Source organism: Pantherophis guttatus, chromosome 8, assembly GCF_059756535.1.
Source record: "Pantherophis guttatus breed Tessera chromosome 8, ASM5975653v1, whole genome shotgun sequence".
NCBI lineage: Eukaryota > Metazoa > Chordata > Lepidosauria > Squamata > Colubridae > Pantherophis > Pantherophis guttatus.
Genome location: NC_142070.1, coordinates 7,671,872 through 7,697,246, shown reverse-complemented (window position 1 = coordinate 7,697,246; position 25,375 = coordinate 7,671,872). Strand labels below are relative to the sequence as shown.

General features: G+C 44.0%; 1 protein-coding gene across 18 annotated transcripts in view; it reads left to right on the top strand.

Moving 5' to 3' along the window:
* Positions 1–24,423, top strand: part of RUFY3 (RUN and FYVE domain containing 3) — a 76,327-nt gene extending 51,904 nt beyond the window's left edge. For 4 of the 18 annotated variants that reach the window (XM_060687027.2, XM_060687026.2, XM_060687031.2 and 1 more), the window contains 9 exons: positions 314–397; positions 2,202–2,369; positions 4,537–4,634; positions 10,747–10,866; positions 13,577–13,700; positions 15,869–15,945; positions 17,604–17,631; positions 21,164–21,232; positions 24,119–24,423. In XM_060687027.2, the coding sequence (XP_060543010.2) occupies positions 314–397; positions 2,202–2,369; positions 4,537–4,634; positions 10,747–10,866; positions 13,577–13,700; positions 15,869–15,945; positions 17,604–17,631; positions 21,164–21,232; positions 24,119–24,262 (912 nt within the window). In that variant the 3' untranslated portion in view covers positions 24,263–24,423. Of the gene's footprint in view, positions 1–313; positions 398–2,201; positions 2,370–4,536; positions 4,635–6,710; positions 6,971–10,726; positions 10,867–13,576; positions 13,846–13,978; positions 14,767–15,868; positions 15,946–17,603; positions 17,632–21,163; positions 21,233–24,118 lie in introns of those variants that run through there. The other 14 variants (XM_087875230.1, XM_060687028.2, XM_087875231.1 and 11 more) reach the window with 8 other exon arrangements.
* The last annotated feature ends 952 nt before the right edge of the window (positions 24,424–25,375 follow it).

Sequence of the window (25,375 nt, the reverse complement as noted above, 5' to 3'; positions counted from 1 at the left end):
ATTGTTAGCTTTGGGGGTTAATGTGAAGATTCTCAGAGAGTCTTCATATTGTCACACATTTGGTGTTAACTGAGAGGATTCTGGCATTTTTACAACATGTTCTCTTCCCCAGCCAGTACATTGCAGGTACATTGGGGGACAGAACAATTATTAACTTTGTGCTTAGAAGAGACAGCACTAATCTCCGTCATTTATTTATTATTTGTTTATTAAATGTACATGCTGTCCATTTCACTATCAAGTGATTCTGGACATCATCTCTGTGACTTATCCTCTTTCCCTTCTCTTTGCTTGATTGACATCTTAATTATAGGTAAATAAGCAAGATCGAACTGCAGATGGACATGCCCTCACCGAAGCTAGGAAACAGCTGAAAGAGGAGACGCAATTAAGACTGGTAAGGTAGTTAACAGGTGAAGAGAAGCTAGGGCAGAATTACAACTCCTTGTAAGTTCAGCCCAGCATAGTCAGCGTACAGGGATCCTGGAATTTGGAATTCATCAATGTCACAAAAATCAAAAGTATCCATTTTCTGGCTTTAATGTTTAATGTCCATTTATCAGAAAAACAGTCTCGGGTTTCATTACCTATTGGTATGTTCCCAGAGAATAGGAAAATGAGGAAAAATGTGCCCATGTCCCATTTATCTACAAGGCCAAAGGTTTCTAGGCAGAAGAAGAAGATCATGGCTTCAAAATCTAAGGGACTGGTTTAGACAAAACTCAGCAGCACTTTTTCATGCGGCTGTTGATAAAAATAGGATCGACAACATTACCGCCAACTTCCGATGATGAATATGGCACAAGAAAAAGAAAGGTGTCACAATAGATATAGGTGGTCCTCAACTTAAAACTGGTCGCTTAGCGACTGTTCAAAGTTACAATGGACTCCCCCCCCCAAACTCCAAAATGTACTTACGATCTGTTCTGAAGTTCCGACAATCCCTGCTCCCCACTGATAAACCCATGTCTTCAGTACTTTTTGGAAAAGCAGCAAGGAGATGATAGATAAATAGATAGATAGATAGATAGATAGATAGATAGATAGATAGATAGATAGATAGATAGATAGATGATAGACAGATAGAGATGAGAGAGATAGAGATAGAGATAGATAGATAGATAGATAGATAGATAGATAGATAGATAGATAGATAGATAGATAGATAGATGATAGATGATAGATAGATAGATAATGGATGGAGATGATAGATAGATAGATAGATAGATAGATAGATAGATAGATAGATAGATGATGGAGATGATAGATAGATGATAGATAGATAGATAGATAAATAGATAAATAGATAAATAGATAAATAGATAATGGATAGAGATGGTAGGTAGGTAGGTAGGTAGGTAGGTAGGTAGGTAGGTAGGTAGGTAGATAGATAGATAGATAGATAGATAGATAGATAGATAGATAGATAGATAGATAGATAGATAGATAGATAGATAGATAATGGATGGAGATGATAGATAGATAGATAGACAGACAGACAGATAGATAGATAGATAATGGATGGAGATGATAGATAGACAGACAGACAGACAGACAGACAGACAGACAGACAGATAGATAGATAGACAGACAGATAATGGATGGAGATGATAGACAGACAGACAGACAGATAGATAGATGATAAATAGATAGATAATGGATGGAGATGATAGATAGATAGATAGATAGATAGATAGATAGATAGATAGATAGATAGATAGATAGATAATGGATGGAGATGATAGATAGATGATAGATAGATAGATAGATAGATAGATAGATAGATAGATAGATAGATAGATAATGGATAGAGATGGTAGGTAGGTGGGTAGGTAGGTAGATAGATGATAGATAGATAGATAGATAGATAGATAGATAGATAGATAGATAGATAGATAGATAGATAAATAGATAAATAGATAATGGATAGAGATGGTAGGTAGGTAGGTAGGTAGGTAGGTAGGTAGGTAGGTAGGTAGGTAGGTAGGTAGGTAGATAGATAGATAGATAGATAGATAGATAGATAGATAGATAGATAGATAGATAGATAGATATTTTCCGTTCTGCAGGAACGGAAAAGGTCACACTTCCCCCGTTGCTACCATTTCTTGAATTGTAGTGATTTCTGATTGTGGGGGAAAGAGTCTTTCAGACCTTCAGGCCCTCACCTGTCACGTCTGTATGTGCGTGCCTGCTTTTAGGATGTGGAAAAAGAGCTTGAAATGCAGATCGGAATGAGACAAGAGATGGAGCTGGCTATGAAGATGCTGGAAAAAGACGTTTGCGAGAAGCAGGATGCTCTTGTGGTGCTCAGGCAACAGCTAGATGATCTCAGGGCCCTAAAACTTGAACTTTCTTTCAAGCTGCAGGTAAAACAACAGGAATGGGTTAGTTGCCGGGCCCTGCCTCAGCCTCTTCGCTTCCATATGGGACAAATGGAGGTCATGGACAAGGGAGAATAAGATGGCTTACCGTATTTTCCGGAGTATAAGACACTCCGGACTATAAGACGCACCTACCTTTTTGGGGGAGGAAAACAAGAAAAAAAAACCTGCCTCTGCCTCCCAGCAATTTGCCTCCTTGCAGCAAACAGCAAAGAGCCTGCTTTAGTTTCATTTTCAGCACAGCCAGATTAGCACAAGAAAATACAAATCTGCCTCCCAGCAATTTGCCTCCTTGCAGCAAACAGCGGAGGCCTGCGCAGCTATAGGCAATGGCAATCCCCGCAGCCTGAAACAGCTGAGGGTCGGGACCGACAATCAGCTGCTTGTGCTTATCAGACTGTACTGAAGCTGAAACAGGCTGTTTGCTGTTTGCTGCAAGGAGGTAAATTGCTGGGAGGCAGAGGCCAAAGGGTGGGGGCCGGTGGGTGGGCGGGGCTACATTCGGTGTATAAGACGCACCCAAATTTTTATCCTCTTTTGGGGGGGGGGAAAGTGTGTCATACTCGGAAAAATACGGTAGTTAGAAAGCTTGCCATCACTACAACTCTTTACTCTTTTTCTTTTGGTTGATGTGATTAAAGAATATGGAGCAGCCTAATCCATGTGGGATAAGATGGCTCCTTAGAGACAGAAGAATTTCTGCAATTTCTCCACACAGGGCTGGTTTAAGCATGAAGTAAACACTCTCTTAATCCTGGATTGAAAGCCGAGAGAGTTTGCAAGCTGTCTCCGTTGCAAATTCCACTTTCCCCCTCGTCGTTAGAAGCAAGAAAAATGGGGATACGCATATTCAATTGTTTTCCTTCTGTCCTCTGAAACCAATATTACCAATGGCACATTTTGCAAAATAATCTTCGGGCCTGTAGAAGGTTTGACTGGTTTTCATGATCTAAAGCAGCCCGCTGAATAGGTTGTAAAACAAAATGCTTTTAAAAGTAAAAAAAAAAAAGGCTCTGACAATCACAGCTGTGGCACATGATCCTCAGAGCCTTTTTTTTTAACTTTTAAAAGCAGCAGGAAGTAATGACACCTGAGCAGGTGGGAGGAGCCTCGCGCCGCCATTGCTACCAGTTCTCCGAACCACCTGCCACAATCACTACCAGATCGCCCAATCCGGTCCGAACCGGGAGCATTTCAAGAGCCTTGATAGTACAGTGGTTTAGTGCACCCTGTTATTAACACCAGCTGCCTGCAATTACTGTAAGTTCGAATCTCCCCAGGCTCAAGGTTGACTCAGCCTTCCATCCTTTCTAAGGTAGATAAAATGAGGACCCAGTTTGTGGGGGCAATAAGCTGACTTTGTATAAAATATACAAAAGAATGAAGGCTATTGCTTAATGCATTGTAAGCCTCCCTGAGTCTCCGGAGAAGGGCGGCATATAAATCAAATTAAAAAAATAAATAAATTTTTAAAAAAAATTCATCCCTGGTTCTCACTGTCTGAAAGTTCCTCCTCATTTGTAGGTTGAATCTCTCCTTGGTCAGTTTCCATCCATTATTCCTTGTCTGGCCTTCAGTTGCTTTGAAAAATAGCTTGACCCCCTTCCTCTCTGTGGCAGCCCCTCAAATATTGGAAGATGCTATCATGTCTCCCCTGGTCCTTCTTTTCACTAGACTAGCCAGGCCCAGTTCCTGAAATCGTTCTTTGTATGTTTTATCCTCCAATCCTCTAATCTTCCTGGTTGCTCTTCTCTGCACTTTTTCTAGAGTCTCCACATCTTTTTTATAGTGTGGTGACCAAAACTGGATGCAGTACTCTAGGTGGGCCTTACTAAGGCTTTATAGAGTGGTATTAGTACCTCACTTGATCTTGATTGTATCCCTTTGTTAATGCAATTTAGGATTGCATTGGCTTTTTTGGCTGCCTCCGCACACTGCTGGCTCATATTCAGCTGGTTGTCCACTAAGACTCCGTGATCCCTCTCACAATTACATCTAGAGGCATTAAATCAGATGAGATGGGCTTACAGCACTGCAAAATAAATACAAATAATTTGCACATGGCGATTGTTGCTCGTGTATTAAATGTGACCTCATAACCTTTAAAGATAAGTAAGCATAGTTTTATTGCTCTCTCTGGTTTTTTTTTAAGAGTTCAGACCTGGGAATGAAACAGAAGAGTGAATTGAACAGCCGTTTGGAGGAGAAGACCAGTCAAATGGCCGCTACAATTAAACTGCTTGAACAGAGGTAAAACATGAAACCGGTTTATCCAAGCAAGCTATTATGTTGATTTATATTCATCCTTTCATTCATCCTTGGGTTACATGAAAATAGCACTTAGGTTTTCTAAACTTGTTTCTTGTTTTCTGCGGCAGAAAACTTGGGAAATATTGAGCTGCGTGTTAAATACCCTGTTTCCCCGAAATTTCAACATCCCTTGATAATAAGCCCAATCAGGCTTTTGAGGCATGCACTAAAATAAGCCTCCCCCCCCGAAAATAAGCCCTCCCCAAAAATATTTAAACACAGAGCTGGAAATCAGGTAAGACAGCAAGAGGAGCCCCGTCTTGCTCCATGGGCCCCAAAATAATAAGACCTCCCCGAAAATAAGGCCAAGCGCTTATTTCGGGGTTCAAAAAAATATAAGACAGGGTCTTATTTTCGGGGAAACACGGTAATAGCACTGAAAGAACTTCAGGCCAGCTTTTTCCCAGAATTCCAAGTCACAAAAAGGTTGTGGATAAGTAAATCACTTGGAATCCGCAACAATCCACAGCTGCTTTAGAGAGCAGCAAAGAGCTGGATGTTTTTGTAATTCTCTACTGCCATCTACAGGTACCCTCTTAAATCTTATGTGCACAGTAAGTTTTGGCAACAAGAAAATTGGAAAAGTCAGGATGTAATTGTATGTTCTCCATTTCCTTATAGACTGAGATCTAATTGCTATAATGTGCTATGAAATGGATGCATAACGGGGTTTATTCAATATTCCACCGATAATTGGCATCACACACCATGGCAGGCCATAACCATCATTTACAATCCATGATGGTTGGGTTCTGTGGCATGCTTAGATCACCTAGCACAGTGATGGCTAACCTTTTTGCCATTGCGTACCACGAAGGGGGGGGTGGGGGAGATTTGCACGCACTTGTGCTCACACCCATAATTCTATGCGCCCTGCCCCACGCATGCACACGCAACTCTCCCTCCCCACCCGCCACTCCTGGCATGCGATGGCCCGGTAGGCCTGTTTTCCTCTCTCACCTGGCTCCAGATCCTCTCTATGCATCTGGGGAGGGCGAAAACAGCCTTCCCCACCTCCTCGGAGGCCCTCCAGAGGCCCAAAATGGCCCGTTTCCCAACTTCTGGTTGGAAGTGACGTTTTTTGCTGTAGCCAGCCGAGTCTCTGGAGCCAGGTGAGAAAGAAAAATGGGCCTTCCCCACCCACCCTCCGGAGGCAGGAAGCAGCCTGTCTCCCTACTTCTGGTGGGCCCAGAAAGCCCAAAAATTATCTGGCATGCCCACTAATATGGCTACGTGTGCCACCTGTGGCACGCGTGCCATAGGTTTGCCATCATGGACCTAGCATATCGCATTGTGGCTTAATGAGATGTTTGAGTTGGACCACATAAATTAAATGCTTGCAATTTGAGAAAACATTTGACAGTTCAGGTAGTCCTCGACTTAAACAACCACAATCGAGCCCCAAATTTCTGTTGCTAAGCGAGAAAGTTGTTAAGTGAGTTTCGGCCTGTTTTACAACTTTTCTTGCCACATTCGTTAAGTGAGTCACTTAAAGTAGTAACACAGTTGTTAAGTGAATCTGGCTTCCCCATTGACTTTGCTTGTCAGAAGGTCGCAGAAGGGGATTATGTAACCCTGGGACTCTGCAACCGTCATAAATATGAATCAGTTGCTAAGCGTCTGAATTTTGATCATGTGACAGTGGGAATGCTGCAGTAGTCATGTATGAAAAACGGTCATAAGTCGTTTTTTCCAGTGCCATTGTAACTTCAAATGGTCACTAAACAGAAAAGGTTGTAAGTCGAGGACTACCTGCAAAGGATTCTGAAACATATACATCGCTCTTCGACTTTGAAAATACATAACTTTATTTGAGGTATGTGTTAATGGGCCTTCTTACGAGATGAAGATCAAGAGGTAATTATATTTCAGCTGTGTTTATTTAAAGTACTGTAATACATAACCTCTGATATCTGTTCGATTAATTGGTATTCTTTTTTATTACGTATTTTCTCTACTCCAACCCCCATTTTCCACATATCATTTTTATTTCCTTTTCTTCCCCCTCCTTAACAGCGAAAAGGATTTGGTGAAACAGGCAAAAACCTTAAATAGCGCAGCAAACAAATTAATTCAGAAGCCTCACTAGACATTTTAATTTTGGGCAGCCGATCGCATCGCAACTCTGACATCAAAAGCTCCGTTCACGAGCGAAGAGCAAAAACAAAAAAATCGAGAATTTAGATGTCAGATTTACATGTTGTCCCAAAAGTTGACGTGGAATTTGATGGGATTTTTTTTTTTTTTTAAAAAGGTTTTATTCAGAAATAGAAAAATTAAACTTCTGGCTTTCCTTTCCCCCCTGTTAACGCTTAAAAACTTTATTAAAATAGGAGCAATTCGATCAGCGTGTACTCCAGAAAGAAGATAAGATAAAATCTGATTTGTGACTATGTACATGCAATTGTATACTAGACATTTTTTTTTCTTTTAGCCTTTACTACATGATATAGAAAAGTATAGCAATGTTCCTTCCTCGCCCCAAATGTTCAACTCCAAAGGAAGAAATTCTTGGTTTCCCTGTTGTGAAGTAGATGGAGGGGGTGAAAAAACAGGCAGAGACGTTTGGGAGCCTGCAGGAAACCACCGTTTTTGTAGATGTGGTGTCCCCCACTTGATCCTAAACGGGACAGACACACACCAGGGTTAGAAGTTGCTTTTTCGGAACATTTGGCCGTTATTCACCAAAAGCTTATCTGCACTGCAAAATTTTCTACCTGAGACTTAGTTGGCTCGGGATGTTTTGTAAATTGAAATTGATTTGAAAGGCTGGGGGGGGGGTGTTGGGGCTGCAAAGCACCTTCCCTTAAGGGGGATATTCCCATTCCCAGGAATAAAATCCCTTCCAACCGAAGCCGGTTGAAAATTATTGGAGAGAACCGGAGAGATGGAGTCAATTCCATCTGGACTCGCCGTTGCTTGCCTTTTCTTTTGCTCGGATTGCAGTTGAGAACACTTCCCTCGTCCCGCTCTGTTTTGCGACAATTTCCTTTTTAAGGCTACCTACCGATCCATCCGAACGACCAAAATCCTTTTTGTTTGATGTAGCCGGTGGACGGATGGGTATTTAAAGAATAATTCAGAAGACTCCCTTCCCCCCCCCCCCCCCCGAGTTCAGACGATGCAAATCACGTCAATTTTCATTGCTCAAGAGTTGTAAACGGAATTTGTTTTTTTTTTAGCAATCCGAGGAGGACGAGCTAAGATAACAAGGCCAGCTGGCGCAGGCCACTTTCATAACAGGGGAAATGATTTATTCGTCCCCCTTTAGGTGACATGGATGCAAAATCTACCTGTTAGCTATTTTTTAAATTGGTAAAAACCCTTCTTTCCCTCTGCATTGACTTCTACCTCTGCCTTTTCTCTCTAAAAATATAGTGATCCTCATTTCCTGGTTGACTTTTATAATACGTGTGTCTTGCCTTCCCTTGCTCTTTTAGAAAAGATTGAATCATTGTCTCTTTCATATATATATATATATATATATAAAAGATAAACAGAACCGGTAGTGTTTTACTGCGAATCACTCTTTGACTAAAAGCAACTACAGCGAAAAATAATTTTGGCCATCGTTTAAAGCTATCTCTGGCCGCTATTAACATTTGCTTCGGAGTGATCTTAATCAAACAAGGGATTTGCTAGGAATTGTAGCAAAAGAGCATCTAAGCCTTAGAAAGTCTACTAAAACACCATGCTGTAACTCAACAGTGTGTTTTTCTTTTCTTTTCCTAATTCTGATGAAATCCAAGGTGATTGTAAGAGAGTGTGTGGAGAATTATCAACATTTTTCAAACTATCCAAACTATTTCCCACCCACCCCCATCTTTAATAGTTGTTCTGCAACCAAGTGCCCTCCAAATGTTTCTCCAGCATTCCTAGGAGATACTTTGGGCTGTATTGGTTGAGGATTTGGGGAAGCGTAAAACCTTGCACACATCCCTATTTAATTGGGGGGGGGTCTTCTTTTAAGTTCCCATTAGGATTGAAATAGTTTCATCCTATATAAATCACCTCTGCTTGCTCCAGGAAAATGGGTACATGCAAAAAAAAAAAAAAAAAGATAGGAATATAGATAGACAGGCCTTAGATAGACAATGCCCTCCTGTATCATTTTCTCCTCTCTGCTCTGTAAAACAGGATGCTTGCCCTTCTCTTTTGTGTAGACTATTTTCCTCCGGCTTTTGCAACCGATTGGGAATTAACTCCTAGGTTTGTTGTTCTTCACTCACTGTGTGAGAGACGATCCTCACAAGGGGCTCAGGTCCCGCTCGATTCCAGCGGGAGCAGAGAAGGTCACCTTTGCAGAATTTCTCTAGGGTAGAAATTATCCCACTGGTGCAGTAGTGGGTTTCAAAACCTGTTGCTACCGGTTCGCTCATGCGCGTGCAATGCTTCTGCACATGTGCAGAAGCGTCTCGGCGGGTGGGCAGACTCTCCCGCCGCCACCGCTACTGGTTCACCCAATCCATGGCGAACTGGTAGCCACCCACCACTGCACTGATGCTTCTCGCCCTTGTGGCAAAGGTTGAGCTTTGATGGGCCAATGGGCACCTCTTTACCCCCGCCAACCTTTAGGGATGGGCTTGAAAAATTTTAGCAACCGGTTCTCTGCCCGGTTGCTGGGGGGATGTGGCCTACTCGGCCTCCTGCACCATGGGGGGGGGGGCGTTTTTACCCTCCCCAGGCTCCAGAGGGTGTCCTCAAGGCTCCGGGAGGGTGAAAACAGCCTCCCCCAGGCTCTGGAGGCCCTCCAGAGTCTGGAAACGGTCCCATTTCCAGACTTCTGGTAGGCCTGTTTTTCACCCTCCCCAGGCTCCGGAGGCTTTCCTTGAGCCTCCGGGAGGGTGAAAACGGCCTCCCCCAGGCTCCAGAGGCCCTCTGGAGGCCGGAAATGGGTGCACTTCCAGTACTTCCGGGAGGCCCATTTTTCACCCTCCCAGAGCCTCTGCGCGGGCCCTGCACTTACCTTGCATCCAAAACGGGCCACTTGGAGACTTCTGGGTGGGGAGGGGCAGGGTGGGCGGGGTCAGCCAGTCCTTGCAACTACCAGTTCGGCGAACCAGATGTAAAATTAGCATCCGGTTTACTCGAACCGGTCCAAACCGGCTGAATCCCACCCCTGCAACCGATGCCTCAAGTCCCTCTGCAGCAGCCAACCGACCATTAATAAAAGGCCAGTTTGAACATACAGGTGGCCCACCTGAAACGGATCTCTCTTATTTTCCACCCAGAGATAGTTCCTAAGAACCCCCTCTTGAGTATTTGGAAGGTCCTACCTTGCCGATGGTGCCACTTGGCGGACTGACTTCTTGAGCCCGTTTCAGAAGGGGAAAGGCAGGCGTCGTCCTTATTTTGGAAGAACGATTCGTTCTACCTGACCACCATCCGGTGAAGCTTTCACCCTACGTATTTGCCCCCCCCTCCCCGGTTGGTGGATTTCAAGTAGCCAAAAATCAGTTTGTGTGTTGTGATAGTATCCTTTGCCCCCTTTCTTCTCGTTGAGCAGCCCCCCCCCCCGAAATAGTCTGGGAACCCTAAAACGAACAGCCCACAACTTTGCCTTCGATCTGGGACCCTCGCGTGCTTCCCCCGATGTAACAGTTGTGAATGAGGCTAGACAAATGCACTAATAACCTAGATACCCCTTGACGCAAGTTCCAGTTGTATAATAAAGCTGCAGTGTAACGTAACAAAGAACCCACAAAGACCTTTTCACATTACCCTGTACTTGAGATTTGCTTTGACTATGGATAAATAAAAGTGATGTTTTATGTTTATCATCTAATGACTGTAAACTGTAGTAATAGAATAAAAAAAAATGGAAAAGAGACATGCTCCTTCTGCCTGGTTCACCTCAGCCATTGTTTAATTTATTTATTTTTTTAGTCCTTCGTTAGATTTTGTTTCCCGTCCCCGCCCTCCTTCTCGTTCCCACGCTCATCCCTCTCATCGCTCAATTCTGCCCTTTCCTTTTATTTATGGTTTCAATTTGGTCTTCCCCCCCTACCATAGCTTTTGTTTTTTATCACAAGTTCATATGGCTCATACCCAGATTGCAGCTGTCCGAGCGGGAGCGCCAGTCTCTGCAGGAGGACAATCGGCTCTTCAAGGAGGAATTTGGGGACAAGATCAACAGCCTTCAAGTCGAAGTGGAGCAACTTACAAAGCAGCGGTGAAGAGAGAACTGTTTCCCTTCCTCTGGGTATCTTTTGGTTGGTGGGAGTTTTCCGTCTGGATGGACTAGGTCAGGGGTCGGCAACCTGTGGCTCTGGAGCCGCATGTGGCTCTTTCATCCCTCTGCTGAGGCTCCCTTTTGCTGGTCGGCTCCACAATTGATCGGGCTTTCGGTTAGGACAGTTAGAGGAAAAAGGATGCCATGCTAGGAGGAGACTATGGTGGGGGAATCGGACTTCCGGTCAGTAGAGGAAAAAGGATGCTGCACTACGAGGAGACTATGATGGGGGAACAGGACTTCCGGTCAGTAGAGGAAAAAGGATGCTGCACTACGAGGAGACTATGATGGGGGAACAGGACTTCCGGTCGGCTCCAGAATTGAACGGGGGTTTCCGGTTAGGACCTTTGTGACTTTGAGTGTTTAAGGTTGCCGACCCCTGCACTAGGTGCTCCTTGAGCTTGACTCAAATCCAGGAAGTACCAAGGAGAAACCATATACTAATCAACAGTGGCAAGGCAAGCTATTGTATATAAATAGGGAACAACAAACCCTACTCCTAGCACTGTTGATGTTACCTAGTTTGGTGATGAAACGTCTGTAAGCAAACAACCAAGCTCTCAGAGGACTGAGGATCCCACTAGATGCCACTGTTTGAGATGGTCAGACAAAGATGGGGAATGTTGGAGGACTCATCAGAATAAAAATGAAATGGAAATAAATTAAGCATACAGATCATACTTTTGGGGTGCATTTGCTTCTCATTAATAGTGATCCTGCATAGAGCGGCATGGTGGCCTAAAGGTGGAGCTCTCGCCTCATAATCAGGAGGCTGTGAGTTCAACCCTGTGTAGCGACAGATATTTCTGTCTTTGGGCTCAGTTAGTTATTGTCTGCTGTGAACTCTGTGTAGGTGTCAGGAAGGGCATCCAGCCAGTAAATCCTCGAGCTCCATTCGGTTGCCCCAATTCCACTCCGATGCAAGGGGTTAAAGGGGAAAAAAAGTGATCCTGCGTACTTCAATTTTATTTATTTTTTATTTGTTTCAAGGCCTATATAAATTGAATATCACAATCTGCCGCTGGGTGGTTTACCATGCAAATTAAAAACAAATATTATTAAACTGAAATAAGCGAACGGATACATACCGTTGAATGAAATTTACTACAGTGGCACGCTGCAGGGGACGTTGCAAAATAAATCCACAGTTAAATACGAAATGGCAGAATTTTATAATTACAGTCCTTTATCAGTCTACCAGCATTGGGCTTCAATGAAATCAGTGGGATTAATTCTCAAGTAAGCAGATTGTATGTTGGATTTCTATCTAAGGCAATCAGTGTATTTTGTGGTAGATGGGAGTGGAATAGCGCAGTGCTGAATCATGCTTAATCCATAAACCCTACATGGCTTTCCAGAACTCCCTTGGGGGTTTTGTATTTTGGAGGTTGGAGTCCTTAGGTTTTAAAACTGCTTCCCAAAACAGGCAGAAGCCTGGTGAAAATCCTGGGAGTTGAAATCCACAAGTCTTAAAGCTGCTCAGTTTGGAAAACCCTGCCTTAAAGCATCATTCATCATATCTCTTTTAGCTTGACTGAAAGCCTGAAAAAAGCCATACGGTCATTAACAAATAGCAGAGAGATGATATAAAGTCAAATGGACAACAATATCGATTTTAAAACTTAGTGGTTGTGTCCTGGCATTGTTCAAATTACTCTTCTATTGTTCAAATTAAAATTGTCATTTATTTAAAAAAAAAAGATACCCTATTTTTCGGAGTACAAGACGCACCTTTCCCCCCACCCTAAAAATGTAGCCCCGCCCACCCACTGGCCCACACCCTATGGCCTCTGCCTCCCAGCAATTTACCTCCTTGCAGCAAGCAGCAAGAAGAAACAGCTCATTTCAGCTTCAGCAGAGCCTAATTAGCACAAGTTGATTGTCCCTTGGATCGGCCTCCCGACTCTCAGCTGTTTCAGGCTGCAGGGATTGCCATGGCCTATTGCTGCGCGGGCCTCTGCTGCTTGCTGCAAGGAGGTAAATTGCTGGGAGCAGATTTTTTTTTCTTGTGCTAATCAAGCTATGCTGAAAACGAAAATGAAAGTAAAGCAGGCTGTTTGCTGTTTGCTGCAAGGAGGCAAAATTGCTGGGAGGCAGAGGCAGATTTCTTTTTTTTCTTTTCCTCCTCAAAAAAGGTAGGTGTCAGGTTTCGATATCGTCTCAAATAAATTGCATTTCCCAAACAAATAATCTTTGATGAAATCTTTCATTTATTAAGCATGGCAATCTGCCCCCGATTATGTCGAAGCCAACACTGACTTCCTGACCCCAAACCTTCCCTTTCCGTTCCCCAATTCTCTGCGTCTCATTGGCCATCTTCCAAATCACTCTCCCCATATCTACTACTTCAGCTCCCAGGAATGTCCCCCCTCCCAACCCATCTCCTAGGGGATATTATCTTCAGGGAAAATAAGTAGGTGAAAAGTCAAGCGTCCTCTTGCCAGCTGCCCCCTCTTCTACTCCTTATGTCAGCACTGGAACGAACGTAGTTTGAAGTGCTGACAGTAAGTGTGTCTTATAGTCCGGAGTGTCTTATACTCCAAAAAATATGGTAGTTCTAAAAGGAAATGATGGGAACCAGTTTACTTTTGGGTGTGCCTGTGTGTGCATTTTATATTGAACATATTTTCTCCTCCTTTTGTTACTTCAGAGGCCAGCTTGAAGTTGAATTGAGACGAGAACGGGAACAGTGGCTGCATTTGCCTCACGGAGTCCCAGATAACAAAAGCTTGTTCAGCCTTAACAAAGGCATTCAGAAGACAGGATCAAAGATAGTAATAATTCTTGTTTGTCGCCCTATATTTCACTGGCTTAATGTTGCTGCTTTTTTAAACTGGGTGCCTTGCATAGTGTTTAATAATTGTGGCTAGGATTCTGGCTGCTGTTAGTCAACATGCAAATATCCTATTACAGAAATCTGTGGGAGATGAGCAGGGGTCTCCAACCTTGGCAACTTGAAGACTTGTGGACTTCAATTTCCAGAATTCCTCAGCCAGCTTTGCTGGCTGAGGAATTCTGGAAGTTGAAGTCCACAAGTCTTCAAGTTGCCAAGGTTGGAGACCCCTGGGATAGAGTGTCAAAAAAGTAAAATGACAGCCATACTGTAGGAGGTGATCAGGTTGAGCCCGAGGGAGGAATCGAATGTGTCATAAGTCACAAGTCCCTGCACGCCCGGAAGAGATCCAAATCCAGCCCACCTTGAATTTCTTTCTTATCTCCCGCTCATTTCCCTTGACTGTTAGTTGGTCAGATTCTTGTAGAGAGTTTAAGCTTGCAATAAATCTTTACGCTCATTTGAACTGCCCGAATCTCCTGGTTTCCCTGACGCTTGACACATACAAATTTAATGGTGGGCATATAAGTTGAATATATAAATAAATTAAAATATCCATATTGATTGAAGCCCTGCCCCTTGTTTACAAGTAACACACATGGCACACTTCAAGCAGAGATGGCTGGCTTTTCCCAAGTGAAGTCAATGACGAAGATTGCAAGAGGATCCCGTATGTCAGGGGTGTCAAACTCAAGGCCCGCAGGCCGGATCTGGCCCACAGAGGATCTGGCCCCCCAGCCCTGCCCAGGTTACCACAGATGCCTCCATGAGTGACATCAAGCTGGCCACACCCACCCTGGCCATGCCCCCCACCCCCGGCCCCCTGAGGTCAAACACAACCCTGATGCAGCCCTCAATGAAATCGAGTTTGACTCTCCTGCCATACGTCATTCACACATCTACGGCTTTTTATCCTAAGAAGCCTGAGTACAGAGTAGCACAGTGATGGCTAACCTTTTTTTGGTTTCGTGTCGAAAGTGTGCGTGACTGCACCCATAATGCAATGCACGCGCGCCTCTCTATGCTCCCCCCACTCCCTTGTGCATGCGTGCACAACCCCCACACTCCCCCCATCCACCACACATGTGCACACGACCCCCCCGGGCATGCATGCACATCTCCCGCATGTGCCCCGCTCCCCCATGCATGTGCAGCAGAGACCCGAAAATCAGCTGGCCAGCAGGAGTTGCACGCCCCTGCGGGGTAGAGCTGAGCTGGGTGACGGCTTGCGTGCCCGCAGAGAGGGCTCCCTGTGCCACCTGTGGCATGCATGCGATAGGGTCGCCATCATGGGAATAGCAGATCCCAGAGCCTGCCCCTGCTCGCGCATACCCTCCCCCATCCATGAGCAGCCACCCTGTCCCTGTCCCAGCACAACAGCAATTTACCCAGCCACTGGCCTGCTTGACAAATTGCCTGGGCCTTGCAACTTCCTGCTGGCTTCCCCAGTGATTTGTTGGAAGCCAGTAGGAAATCTCAAGGTGATCCCTCAATTAACCACCCATGAGTCTTGCTTAACAACAGCAATGGGGACTGCCCAGATTGCCATCATTCAGTAATGGGCTCTTGTGATGTTATGCATTACACTTAGCAACAGAAATTCTTCAATCCAGTTACCATGGTTAAGCGAGAACTACCTGCAAAACTACCTGTGTCAGAATACACCCGTATCACGGAAGGTAATGCGTAGGCAGGCAATTCCGATCCTCCACTTCTCATTCTGATCTTTTAACTGATCTCTGACTTGGTAGTGGTAGGGGGCTCCATTATTCTCAGTAGGGAAACTGCTTAGGAGCCATGGTGGTGCAGTGGTTAGAATGCGATACTGCAGGTTAATTTTGCCCACTGCCAGGAGTTTGATCCTGACTCAGCCTTCCATCCTTCTGAGGTCCGTAAAATGAGGACCCAGATTGTTGGAGGCAATATGCTGATCTTGTAACTTAAGACACTACAGAGTCTTAAGTCTAAGCACTATTGCTATTGCTATTATGGAAAAGTAATTCCATAATGAAAGGTTTCCACCCCTTGTTTTTAAGGTAGCATATTCAAAATAAAGAATGATTTGGGTTATTCTGCTTTGGTTCTTCAATATATTCCTTGCTTCGATAGGATTCAAGCGACAGCCACCTAGAAGGAGATTCCCAATCGAGAACCTCAGCGAAAGAGAATACAGTGCTTTCAAGCAGGTATGGATTAAATCCCAAATCACAGACTTTGGCTTTTTTTAAACAAGCAAACAAATATAAAGATGGTGCTTATAAGTCATAAGTCATTTTGGAAGCCTTTTTGTGATTCCTGGGGCTGTGTGTGTGTGGATGGATTTATTTAGATATATAGATATAGATATAGATATATAGATATATAGATATATAGATATATAGAGATAGATAGATAGATATAGATATAAATATATAGATTAGATATAGATATATAGATATAGATATGGATATAGGTATACACTTCTCAAAAAAATAAAGGGAAGACAAGCAGAAGACATCCGAGATCTGAATGAATGAAATAGCCTTATTAAATACTTTGTTCGTTACATACAGTTGTTTTGTGTTCCCTTTAGTTGTTTGAGCAGTGTATAAACTACTGTATGTAAAGAACAAAGTATTTAATAAAGCTATTTCATTCATTCAGATCTCGGATGTCTTCTGCTTGTGTTCCCTTTATTTTTTTGAGCAGTATAGATATATAGATTAGATTTAGATATATAGATATAGATATATAGATATAGATATATAGATATAGATTATAGATATATAGATTAGATATAGATATATAGATATATATATAGATATAGTTATAGATATATAAATAAGATATAGATATAGATAGATATAAATTAGATATAGATATAGATATAGATATATACCCTGTATTTCCCTGAAAAAAAGACCTTGTCTTATATTTTTTGAACCCTGAAATAAGCGCTTGGCCTTATTTTCGAGGAGGTCTTATTATTTTGGGGTGTGTGGAGCAAGACGGGGCTCCTCTTGCTGTCTTACCTGATTTCCAGCTCTGTCTCCCGAACCCCAACCAGAGGAAATGGCGGGGACCGGCTGGACATGCATTTAAATATTTTCGGGGAGGGCTTATTTCCGGGGGGGGGGGGGACTTAGTTCATGCACTCAAAAACCAGATTGGGCTTATTATCAGGGGATGTCTTAAATTCAGGGAAACACGGGGTGTATACACACACACACACACACACACACACACACACACACACACACATATATATGTGAAACCTTATCACACGTTTGCTACAGAGCATTCTTAGTGTATCGTTCCAATTTAAATAGGTTCCACTAAGAAGACCTGGATGGCCTGCTCCTCTTTAGCTAGGCCTCTTTAATTCTAGATATTAAATTAATGACTGTAATTGAGGCCAGAATTGTGATCATAAATTATGCTGGTTGTCTTGACCATGACCAATTTTTAAGATCTTTTTTGTGTAGGTCGGTAAGCTAACACTGCGGTCATTGTCTGCAATAGCCATTTCTTACCAGAAACCAGAAGTAAATACTGCTTTCCAGCAAAAAAAAGAAAAAACATAAAATGTCAGTCACATGACTGGGGCGTTGCAAATTATCATAAATGAGGGTGGTTCCTGAGCATCACCCCAAAATGCAGTTCTATGACGGGGGGGAAGGGCTGTCAAATCGTTGAATCTGGATTATAAGAAGTCATGGGTAGTCTGTCATAACTTCAAAGAGTTGCTAAGCAGCCGTTCATAAGTCAAGGACCACCCGTATAATGATTCCAGAAATCAGCACATACTTAACACCTGGTTTTTTTGCAAGATGGAGATGAAGTAAATCAATATCTTATATTGCAGCGTGTTTCCTGACCTGCAAGACGAGCAGGTAAGTAACTGGTTTTATGAATTCTGGGAAAGTAGCTGGATATTTTCACACGCACACACCCACCAGTTAGACTGGTTTGAACTTTGAAATTTCAGCCGCTGTAAATGTGGCGATGATGTCTCAAAGGCACTTTTTTCTCTCTCCAAAAGGCAACTGGAGTGAGTTTTTTTTTTTCCTTGAGGAAGAAGAAGAAGACGTTTCGCTTCTCATCCAAGCAACTTCATCAGTTCTGATGGAGAGGGGGGATGTAAGGATAATTATTGACAGTACCTGGATCTGAGACTGGGTGGCGGGAGGGAATGGAAGGATTGTATTTCTTTGCAGTCATCTGGTTGTTAACACTCTCTCTGAGAGCTCTTGAGGCCACTTGGGGGGTTCATGTGTGCCCTCATTGCACTCTGATTCAGCTGAGCCTGATTAACCCCCAAGTGACCTCACAAGCTCTCAGGGAGAGTGCTAACGACCAGATCACTGCAAAGAAATACAATCCTTCCATTTTCTCTCACTATCTGTTGTGGTCCGCCTGCGGCTTGCGGAGCTGGCAGCAGAGTCGGACAGTGAGGAGGTTGGGGAGGAACATGGGCCAGTCCTGGAGTCTGGGGAAGGCTCGGACGAGGACTCTGCATCGGAGGCAGAGAAAGGGCCATCTGGGAGGTACGTGCTGCCTCCGGAGCCTCCAGAGTCGGACCTCAGCGAGGCAAAGGAACAGGGGGAGCTTGTTCCCAGTGCGCGCATGCGCAGAGCTGCCAGAAGGCAAGAACGGTTAAAACAAAAGGGACGACTCAGGAGTAGGGCTTGGAGATGATTGGCCCCTCCCATAAAACTTAAAAGCGGAGCAAAGGTACATGGGCCCTTTGCAGGAAGCAACGTTGTTAATTCTGTGCAGTTTAAAGCCTGAAGCTCTGTTTGATTCTGGACTCCATGCGGCTTTGCCAATTAGGTCTTTGGAGATAAAGGTGGGTGATTATCAGCCTTATCGCGAAGGACTCTTGACAACTATTTGGGACTCATCTGTGAATGAACAGAATTCACAGCCGTTGAAATTCAAAGAGGTTTTTGGGGACTACTTGTGTGTTTTACTGACTCAGGAACAGGGGTGAAATGCTCCCGGTTCGGACCGGATCGCTCGATCCGGTAGCGATGAAGGCGGGTGGTTCGGAGAACCGGTAGTAAAAATCCCTGAACCCCCCCCCATTTCCCAGCTAAGCCGCGCAATCATCAGAGGCTTTTTTTATTTATTTTTAAAAGCATTTTTTTCTACAACCTCTTTGGCCAAAAAAATGCTTTTAAAAGTAAAAAAAAAAAAAAAAAAGCCTCTGATGATCGTGCGGATCATCAGAGGCTTTTAAAAGCATTTTTTTCTACAACCTCTTCGGCCGAAGAGGTTATAGAAAAAATGTTTTTAAAAGGGAAAAAAAAAGCCTCTGCCGATCAGGCAAGTCAGCTGGGATCGTCAGAGGCTTAAAAAAAAAAAAAAGCTTCTGCCTATCAGGCAAGTCAGCTGGGATCGTCAGAGGCTTTTAAAAGCGTTTTTTTTTTACAACCTCTTCAGCCGAAGAGGTTGCAGAAAAAATGATTTTAAAAGTAAAGGGGAAAAAAAAAGTTGGCCACGCCCACTCAGTCATGTTAACCCCCCCTCCCCACCAAGCCACGCCCACAGAACCGGTAGTAACAAATTTTACATTTCACCACTGCTCAGGAAGCTTAGATCAGATCACTATCCTATCAGAATCTATCCTTCCATCCCCCCCACAATCATCCAATCTCAACTGACAGTAACTATCCTTCCACCACCACCCCGGCCATCAAAACCGATGAAGCTTCTTGGATGAGAAGTGAAATGTTTTCTTCTTCTTCCTCAAGGAGAAAAAAACTCAGTCCAGTTGCCTTTTGAAGGGGGGGAAAAAAAGCACTTTTGAGATAACTATGACCTGGATCAGGGGGTCTCCAACCTTGGCAACTTTTAAGACTTGTGGACTTCAACTCCCAGAATTCCTCAGCCAGCAAAGCTTTGCTGGCTGAGGAATTCTGGAAGTTGAAGTCCACAAGTCTTAAAAGTTGCCAAGGTTGGAGACCCCCTGATCTGGATGACTGAGAATCTTCACTGACAGGTGTGAAGGTGTTTTTTCCGAGAGTTCACTATGTATGGTCCCATTATTCAAGATTTAATTCCTAGCCTGTTTGTACGCCTGAAATGCGTTATCTAAACTGTGTCTTAGGGTATAGCGTTCTGATTTGGGGGCTCATAAGAATTCATCGGGAAAAGCTATTGGATGCTTTTCGGGTGCTCGTTTCCCCAAATCCTTATTCTGTTGGTATTAAACGTATCCAGTTGCTTTTCACGTGGCATTGCATATGAAGTCAGAACGTGAAGATGGGTGCTTAATTAGCAACTCTGAACCTCTGATACTAGAGAGAGAGAAAATATGAGTAGCAGAAAGCTCTCGGAGAGAGTACTAACGACCAGATGACTGTTAAGAAATGGATAATTCCTTGTGTGTCCACTCACGCTTGGCCAATAAAGAATTCTGTTCTGTTCTGTTCTGTTCTGTTCTGTTCTGTTCTGTCCTACCCTACCCTACTCTACCCTACCCAAATTCTATTCCATTCCATTCCATTCCATTCCATATTTTCTATTCTATTTCTATTTCATTCTTTCCATTCTATTCCACATTTTCTATTCTATTTCTTCCATTCCATTCCATTCCATTCCATATTTTCTTTTCTATTCTATTCTATTCTATTCTATTCTATTCTATTCTATTCTATTCTATTCTATTCTATTCTATTTCTATTATTTCTATTAATATTTCTATTATTTCTATTAATATTTCTATTATTTCTATTCCATTCCATTCCAAAGCTGGGTTGTGTTTGCATTCTGCGATGAGTGATGTTGACAGAATGCAGGTAGTCCTCAACTTACAACCACAGTTGAGGCCAAAATTTCCATTGCTAAGCAAGACGGTTTGTTCGGTGAGTTTTTGCCCCATTTTATGACTTTTCTCACTACTGTTAAGCGAATCACTGCAGGTGTTCAGTTAGTGACACAGTTGTTAAGTGAATCTGGCTTCCCCATTGACTTTGCTTGTCGGAAGGTCACAAAAGGTGATCCCATGGCCGCGGGACACTTGCAACCGTCATAAATATGAGCCAGTTGCCAAGCGTCTAAAATTTTGATCATGTGTCCATGGGGATGTGGCAACGGACGTAACTGTGAAAAACGGTCATAAGTCTCTTTTTAAAGGGCCGTTGTCACTTCAAATGGTCATCAAACAAGTTGTTGTATATCGAGGACTACCTGTATTTTTGGCAGGTTTTTTTGAGTTTTAAAATTTGGCTTATGTTGAAGACCTTTGACTGCAGTTATTACGAGTCTTTTTGGGATGTGTCCAGCGCAAAACTGAAAGGGGGAATGTTGCCCGTTTGAACGGAAAGGCTTTTTCGCTAAGGCCAAGTGGCTCATTCATGAGAATAATGGAAGCGCTGACCCCAAATAGGCATAAACGAGATGCATTTTCCATGTTTTTAGGACCAACGTCCTGACAAGTCCAAACCCTGCCAACTCTGTCAAGAAGAAAGTACTCGGAGCAAAAGAAAGGTAATTCAGCATCTGCACCTCCATAACTGTCTGGTTTGGCTCTGCAACCACACAGACTTCAGTGCCTTCCATTGAGGGCCTGTATACTGCACGAGTGTTCTGCCCCAGCTACGGACCCCAAAGAACGCAGCACACACAAAGTCTGTACAAAACTTAGTTTACTAAAATAACTCAGTCTTTCTCAAACAAAGGCTGTTAATAAACTTTCTTAACAGCCTACAAGAAACCAAAGATAAAGTAATCACAATCTTACTATGGTTGGCAGAAAGCCCAGAAGCAATTTGCAGAGAATCCAGACGCGAAGGAGAGTGAACTAAAGTTGTTCCCTACAACTTGCTTCAGTCGGCATTCCTCCTTAAATAGGCTAAGGGAGTGGCTAATTAGCCCCAAGCCTTACCTTCGAGGAGACCTCCTCCTGAGGAGCCAATCCTGCCTTTTGGCAGCTCTGCGCGCCCATGCATCGAGAAGAGGCTCCTCCTCTTTGTCTTCTTCACTTAAAGGAGCTTCTGGAGGTTCTGAAGGCCCTGGCTGAGTCCCTGCCTCTGGCACCACAACTTCTCCAGCCTCCTCATTATCTGACTCAAGTGCCAGCTGCACAGGCTGCTGGCGCAGCACCACACCAGCCTCCTCGTTGTCAGAATCAGCTACAATCTGCACAGGCCGCTGACGGGCCACAACCACGAGTCAAAAAGAAGGCTGTGAAAATATTTTCAGATCCCTCACATCCTGGGCATAAACTGTTTCAACTCCCACCCTCAAAATGACGCTATAGGGCACTGCACACCAGAACAACTAGACACAAGGACAGTTTTTTCCCCCCATGCCATCACTCTGCTAAACAACTAATTCCCTTAACACTGTCAAACTATTTACTAAGACTGGGTTACTATTATTCTTCTCATCCTTCCTATTACCTATCTCCTCCCACTTATGACTATAATGTTGCTTGTATCTTTATATTTTATTTAGTTTTCTAGTATGATTTGATTGCTTATTTAGTATTCTAAGACTATCACTAAGTATGATTCTTGATGAATGCATTTTTTTTTAATGTACACAGAGAGCTTATGCACCCAAGACAAATTCCTTGTGTGTCCAATCACACTTGGCCAATAAAGACTTCTCTTCACCTGGGTAACTGTTTTAAAGCCCTACCTGGCACGAGGTCGGGCTCCCTACGGAACCGGGCTCCATCCATTAAAGAATTCCAACTCTGCCCTAAAGGCAGTCCTCAACTTAATGACCACAATGGAGCTTAATATTTCTGTTGATAAGCAAGGCAGTTATGAAAGTGAGTTTTGCCCCATTGTACAGACTTTTCTGCCGCAGCTGTTAAGCAAAATACTGCAGTGCTTAAGTGAATCGTGTGGTCATTAAATGAATCCGGCTTCCCCCATTGACTTTGTCTGTTGTAAGCCGGCCAGGACAGTCACGAATAGCAATCATATGTCCCTGGGACACTGCAACGAAACGAGAGCCGTATGCAACGAAATGTCATTTGAACGTATGCCGATGAGTCTACATTCCAAGTGACAATGAAGTCATCCTAAGTCTTAAGTCTTAACCAGAATAAATATATTGTCAGGCACCAAGTAATGCACCCATTACAAATCGAACTCCGAGGCATTGCTTTTCCTCAAAGAACAAATTTATTTAGATACACCATCTTGGCACTCCTGGTGAAAAGCCAGTACTGAAGTTCCCGGGCTTTTCACCCCAATATAATTTCAGTTTCTCAAGTTTCCAAAACAATCTGTCACATTGTCCAACCAAGATGAGAGCTGGTTGCTTGGCGACTTCTCTCCTCCTCCTTCGGTCAGTCAGCTGTTGGAATGTGCCTAACTCATCGGCTAGTTACCATATTTTTCAGACTATAAGATGCACCGGAGTATAAGACGTACCAAGATTTTGAAGAGGAAAACAAGGGAAAAAATATTTTTTGTCCTCAGCGCGTCCGGTTTTTGCCCTCCCCAGCCCCCAGGAGCACTGTGTAGGCCTCCCAAACCCTCTGTGCAAACCCTGTTTTTGCAAAAAATGGGCCCATTTTTGGCCTCCCAACCCCCCCCCCCCATGTGTTGCATTTTTGCCCTCCCCAGCCCCCAGGAGCACTCTGCAGGCCTCCCAAGCCCTCTGTGCATCCCTTTTTTTAAAATATATATATGCTGCCCTTCTCCGGAGACTCAGGGCGGCTTACAATGCGCTAAGCAATAGCCTTCATCCTTTTGTATATTTATTCAAAGTCAGCTTATTGCCCCCACAATCCAGATCCTCATTTTACCTACCTTAGAAAGGATGGAAGGCTGAGTCAACCTTGAGCCTGGTGAGATTTGAACTTACAGTAATTGCAGGCAGCTGATGTTAATAACAGTGCTTTAGTGCTTTAGTCTGCTGCGCCACCAGGGCGCCGGGTTTTTGAGGAAAACGGGCCTGTTTTTGGCAAAAACGGGACACGCAGGCAGGGTTTTGGGAGACCAAAAATGGATGTATTCGGTGTATAAGATGCAGCAATATTTCCACCCTCTTTTTTGGGGGGGAAAAAGTGTGTTTTATACACCGAAAAGTACAGTATGCTGTTTTGACTGAAGGCTCCATCCTCCTCCAGCTCCAAACTGTGTCAAACTGAATTAACATTGGAGCACCCCTGGATACAAACAATCCCACATCCAAATAATATTCAGGCTTGACATATATGCTGGTTGCTAAGCAATCGATCATGGGGGGGGGGGAATGCTGCAATGGTCGTGTATGGGAAGTCCCTTTTTCCAGTGCCAATTGTTAAGTTTGAATGGTCGTTAAATGAATGGTTTATAAGTCGAGGACTACCTGCCGTTGAGCGAACTGGAATTCTCACGTGTTTCATTGCTGTTTCTCCCCCCCCCCTTTCAGAACATCTGCAAGAATTGCGGAGGCGTCTTCTGTGAAGACTGCTCAGCAAGTGAACTACCTCTCCCCTCGAGCATCAAGCCGGAACGGGTGTGCAATCTTTGCCACAAGCACTTAATACAGCAATATTCTGCCAGCCCTTCCTAGGACGCAAAAAGTGTGACCGTGCTTTCTATTAGCCCCACCCCTTTCCCTTGAAACGAGCTTGCTTCCGGTCGATCTCGGAAAACGCTATTTCCGGAAGAACATTTTTGTTTTTGTTTTTTTTTCTGCTTCTGCGGAGACAAAAAAATGAATGTGGAACGGTCGTCGGTGGTCGACAATCAGTCGTGTCGTTTCGAAGCTTTTGCGTTGACTGCACCTTGAAGAGTGTCTCCCACCGCCTCCCTCATAGCAGATCGGGGAATTTCTCCTTCGTGGGTCTCCCGTTAGAAAGAAACAAAATTACCGGACTCTCGAGTTTGAGATAGGACAGCTTTTTTGTCAACGAAAAAAAAAACAAAAAACTGGCTATTGATCGACTCGAAGCGCGATAGAAAATAGGAATTGGGACTTTTCTAGGGGTGTCAACTATGCAGAAGTCACAATAGGAGCTATGAGGTCTCCCACTCTGAGGATACAGGCATTGTTTTCTGTAGAACGGGGGTGTGTCCAACCTTGGCAACTTTTAAGACCTGTGGACTTCAACTCCCAGAATTCCCCAGCCAGCCATAATGGCTGGCTGGGGAATTCTGGGAGTTGAAGTCCACAGGTCTCAAAAGTTGCCAAGGTTGGATAACCTTGCTGTAGATCAAGGGTGTCAAACTGGATTTCTTTGAGGGCTGGATCAGCATTGTAGTTCTCCACCACGGGCCGGCTGTGGGGAGACGGGCCAGATATCTCCTGCTGCACCCTGCCTGCCAAAACGGGGTGCAGGGGAGCCCCATGCGCCTTGTTTTCCACATGCGGCTCCCGCACACCCCTTTTTGGTCGACAGAGTGCAGCAGGAGGCCGTCCAGGCTGAAAATGGGCTGCATGGGGGGGGCCGCGTGCAGCCCCCCTCCCATGCCCCGTTTTGGGCAGCATAGTGCTGCAGCAGGCAGTCCAGGCTTCCAGAGACACCGCAGGCCACAGTCCTTTGCTATTTTCAGGCCGGCCCCGTGGGCCAAATTTAAGTATCCTACAGGCCGGATCCGGCCCACGGATGAGTTTGGCACCTCTGCTGTAGATGAACTGAGTTATGTTTCACAAATGGGCCTGTGTGAGCCTTAAGTCAAACAC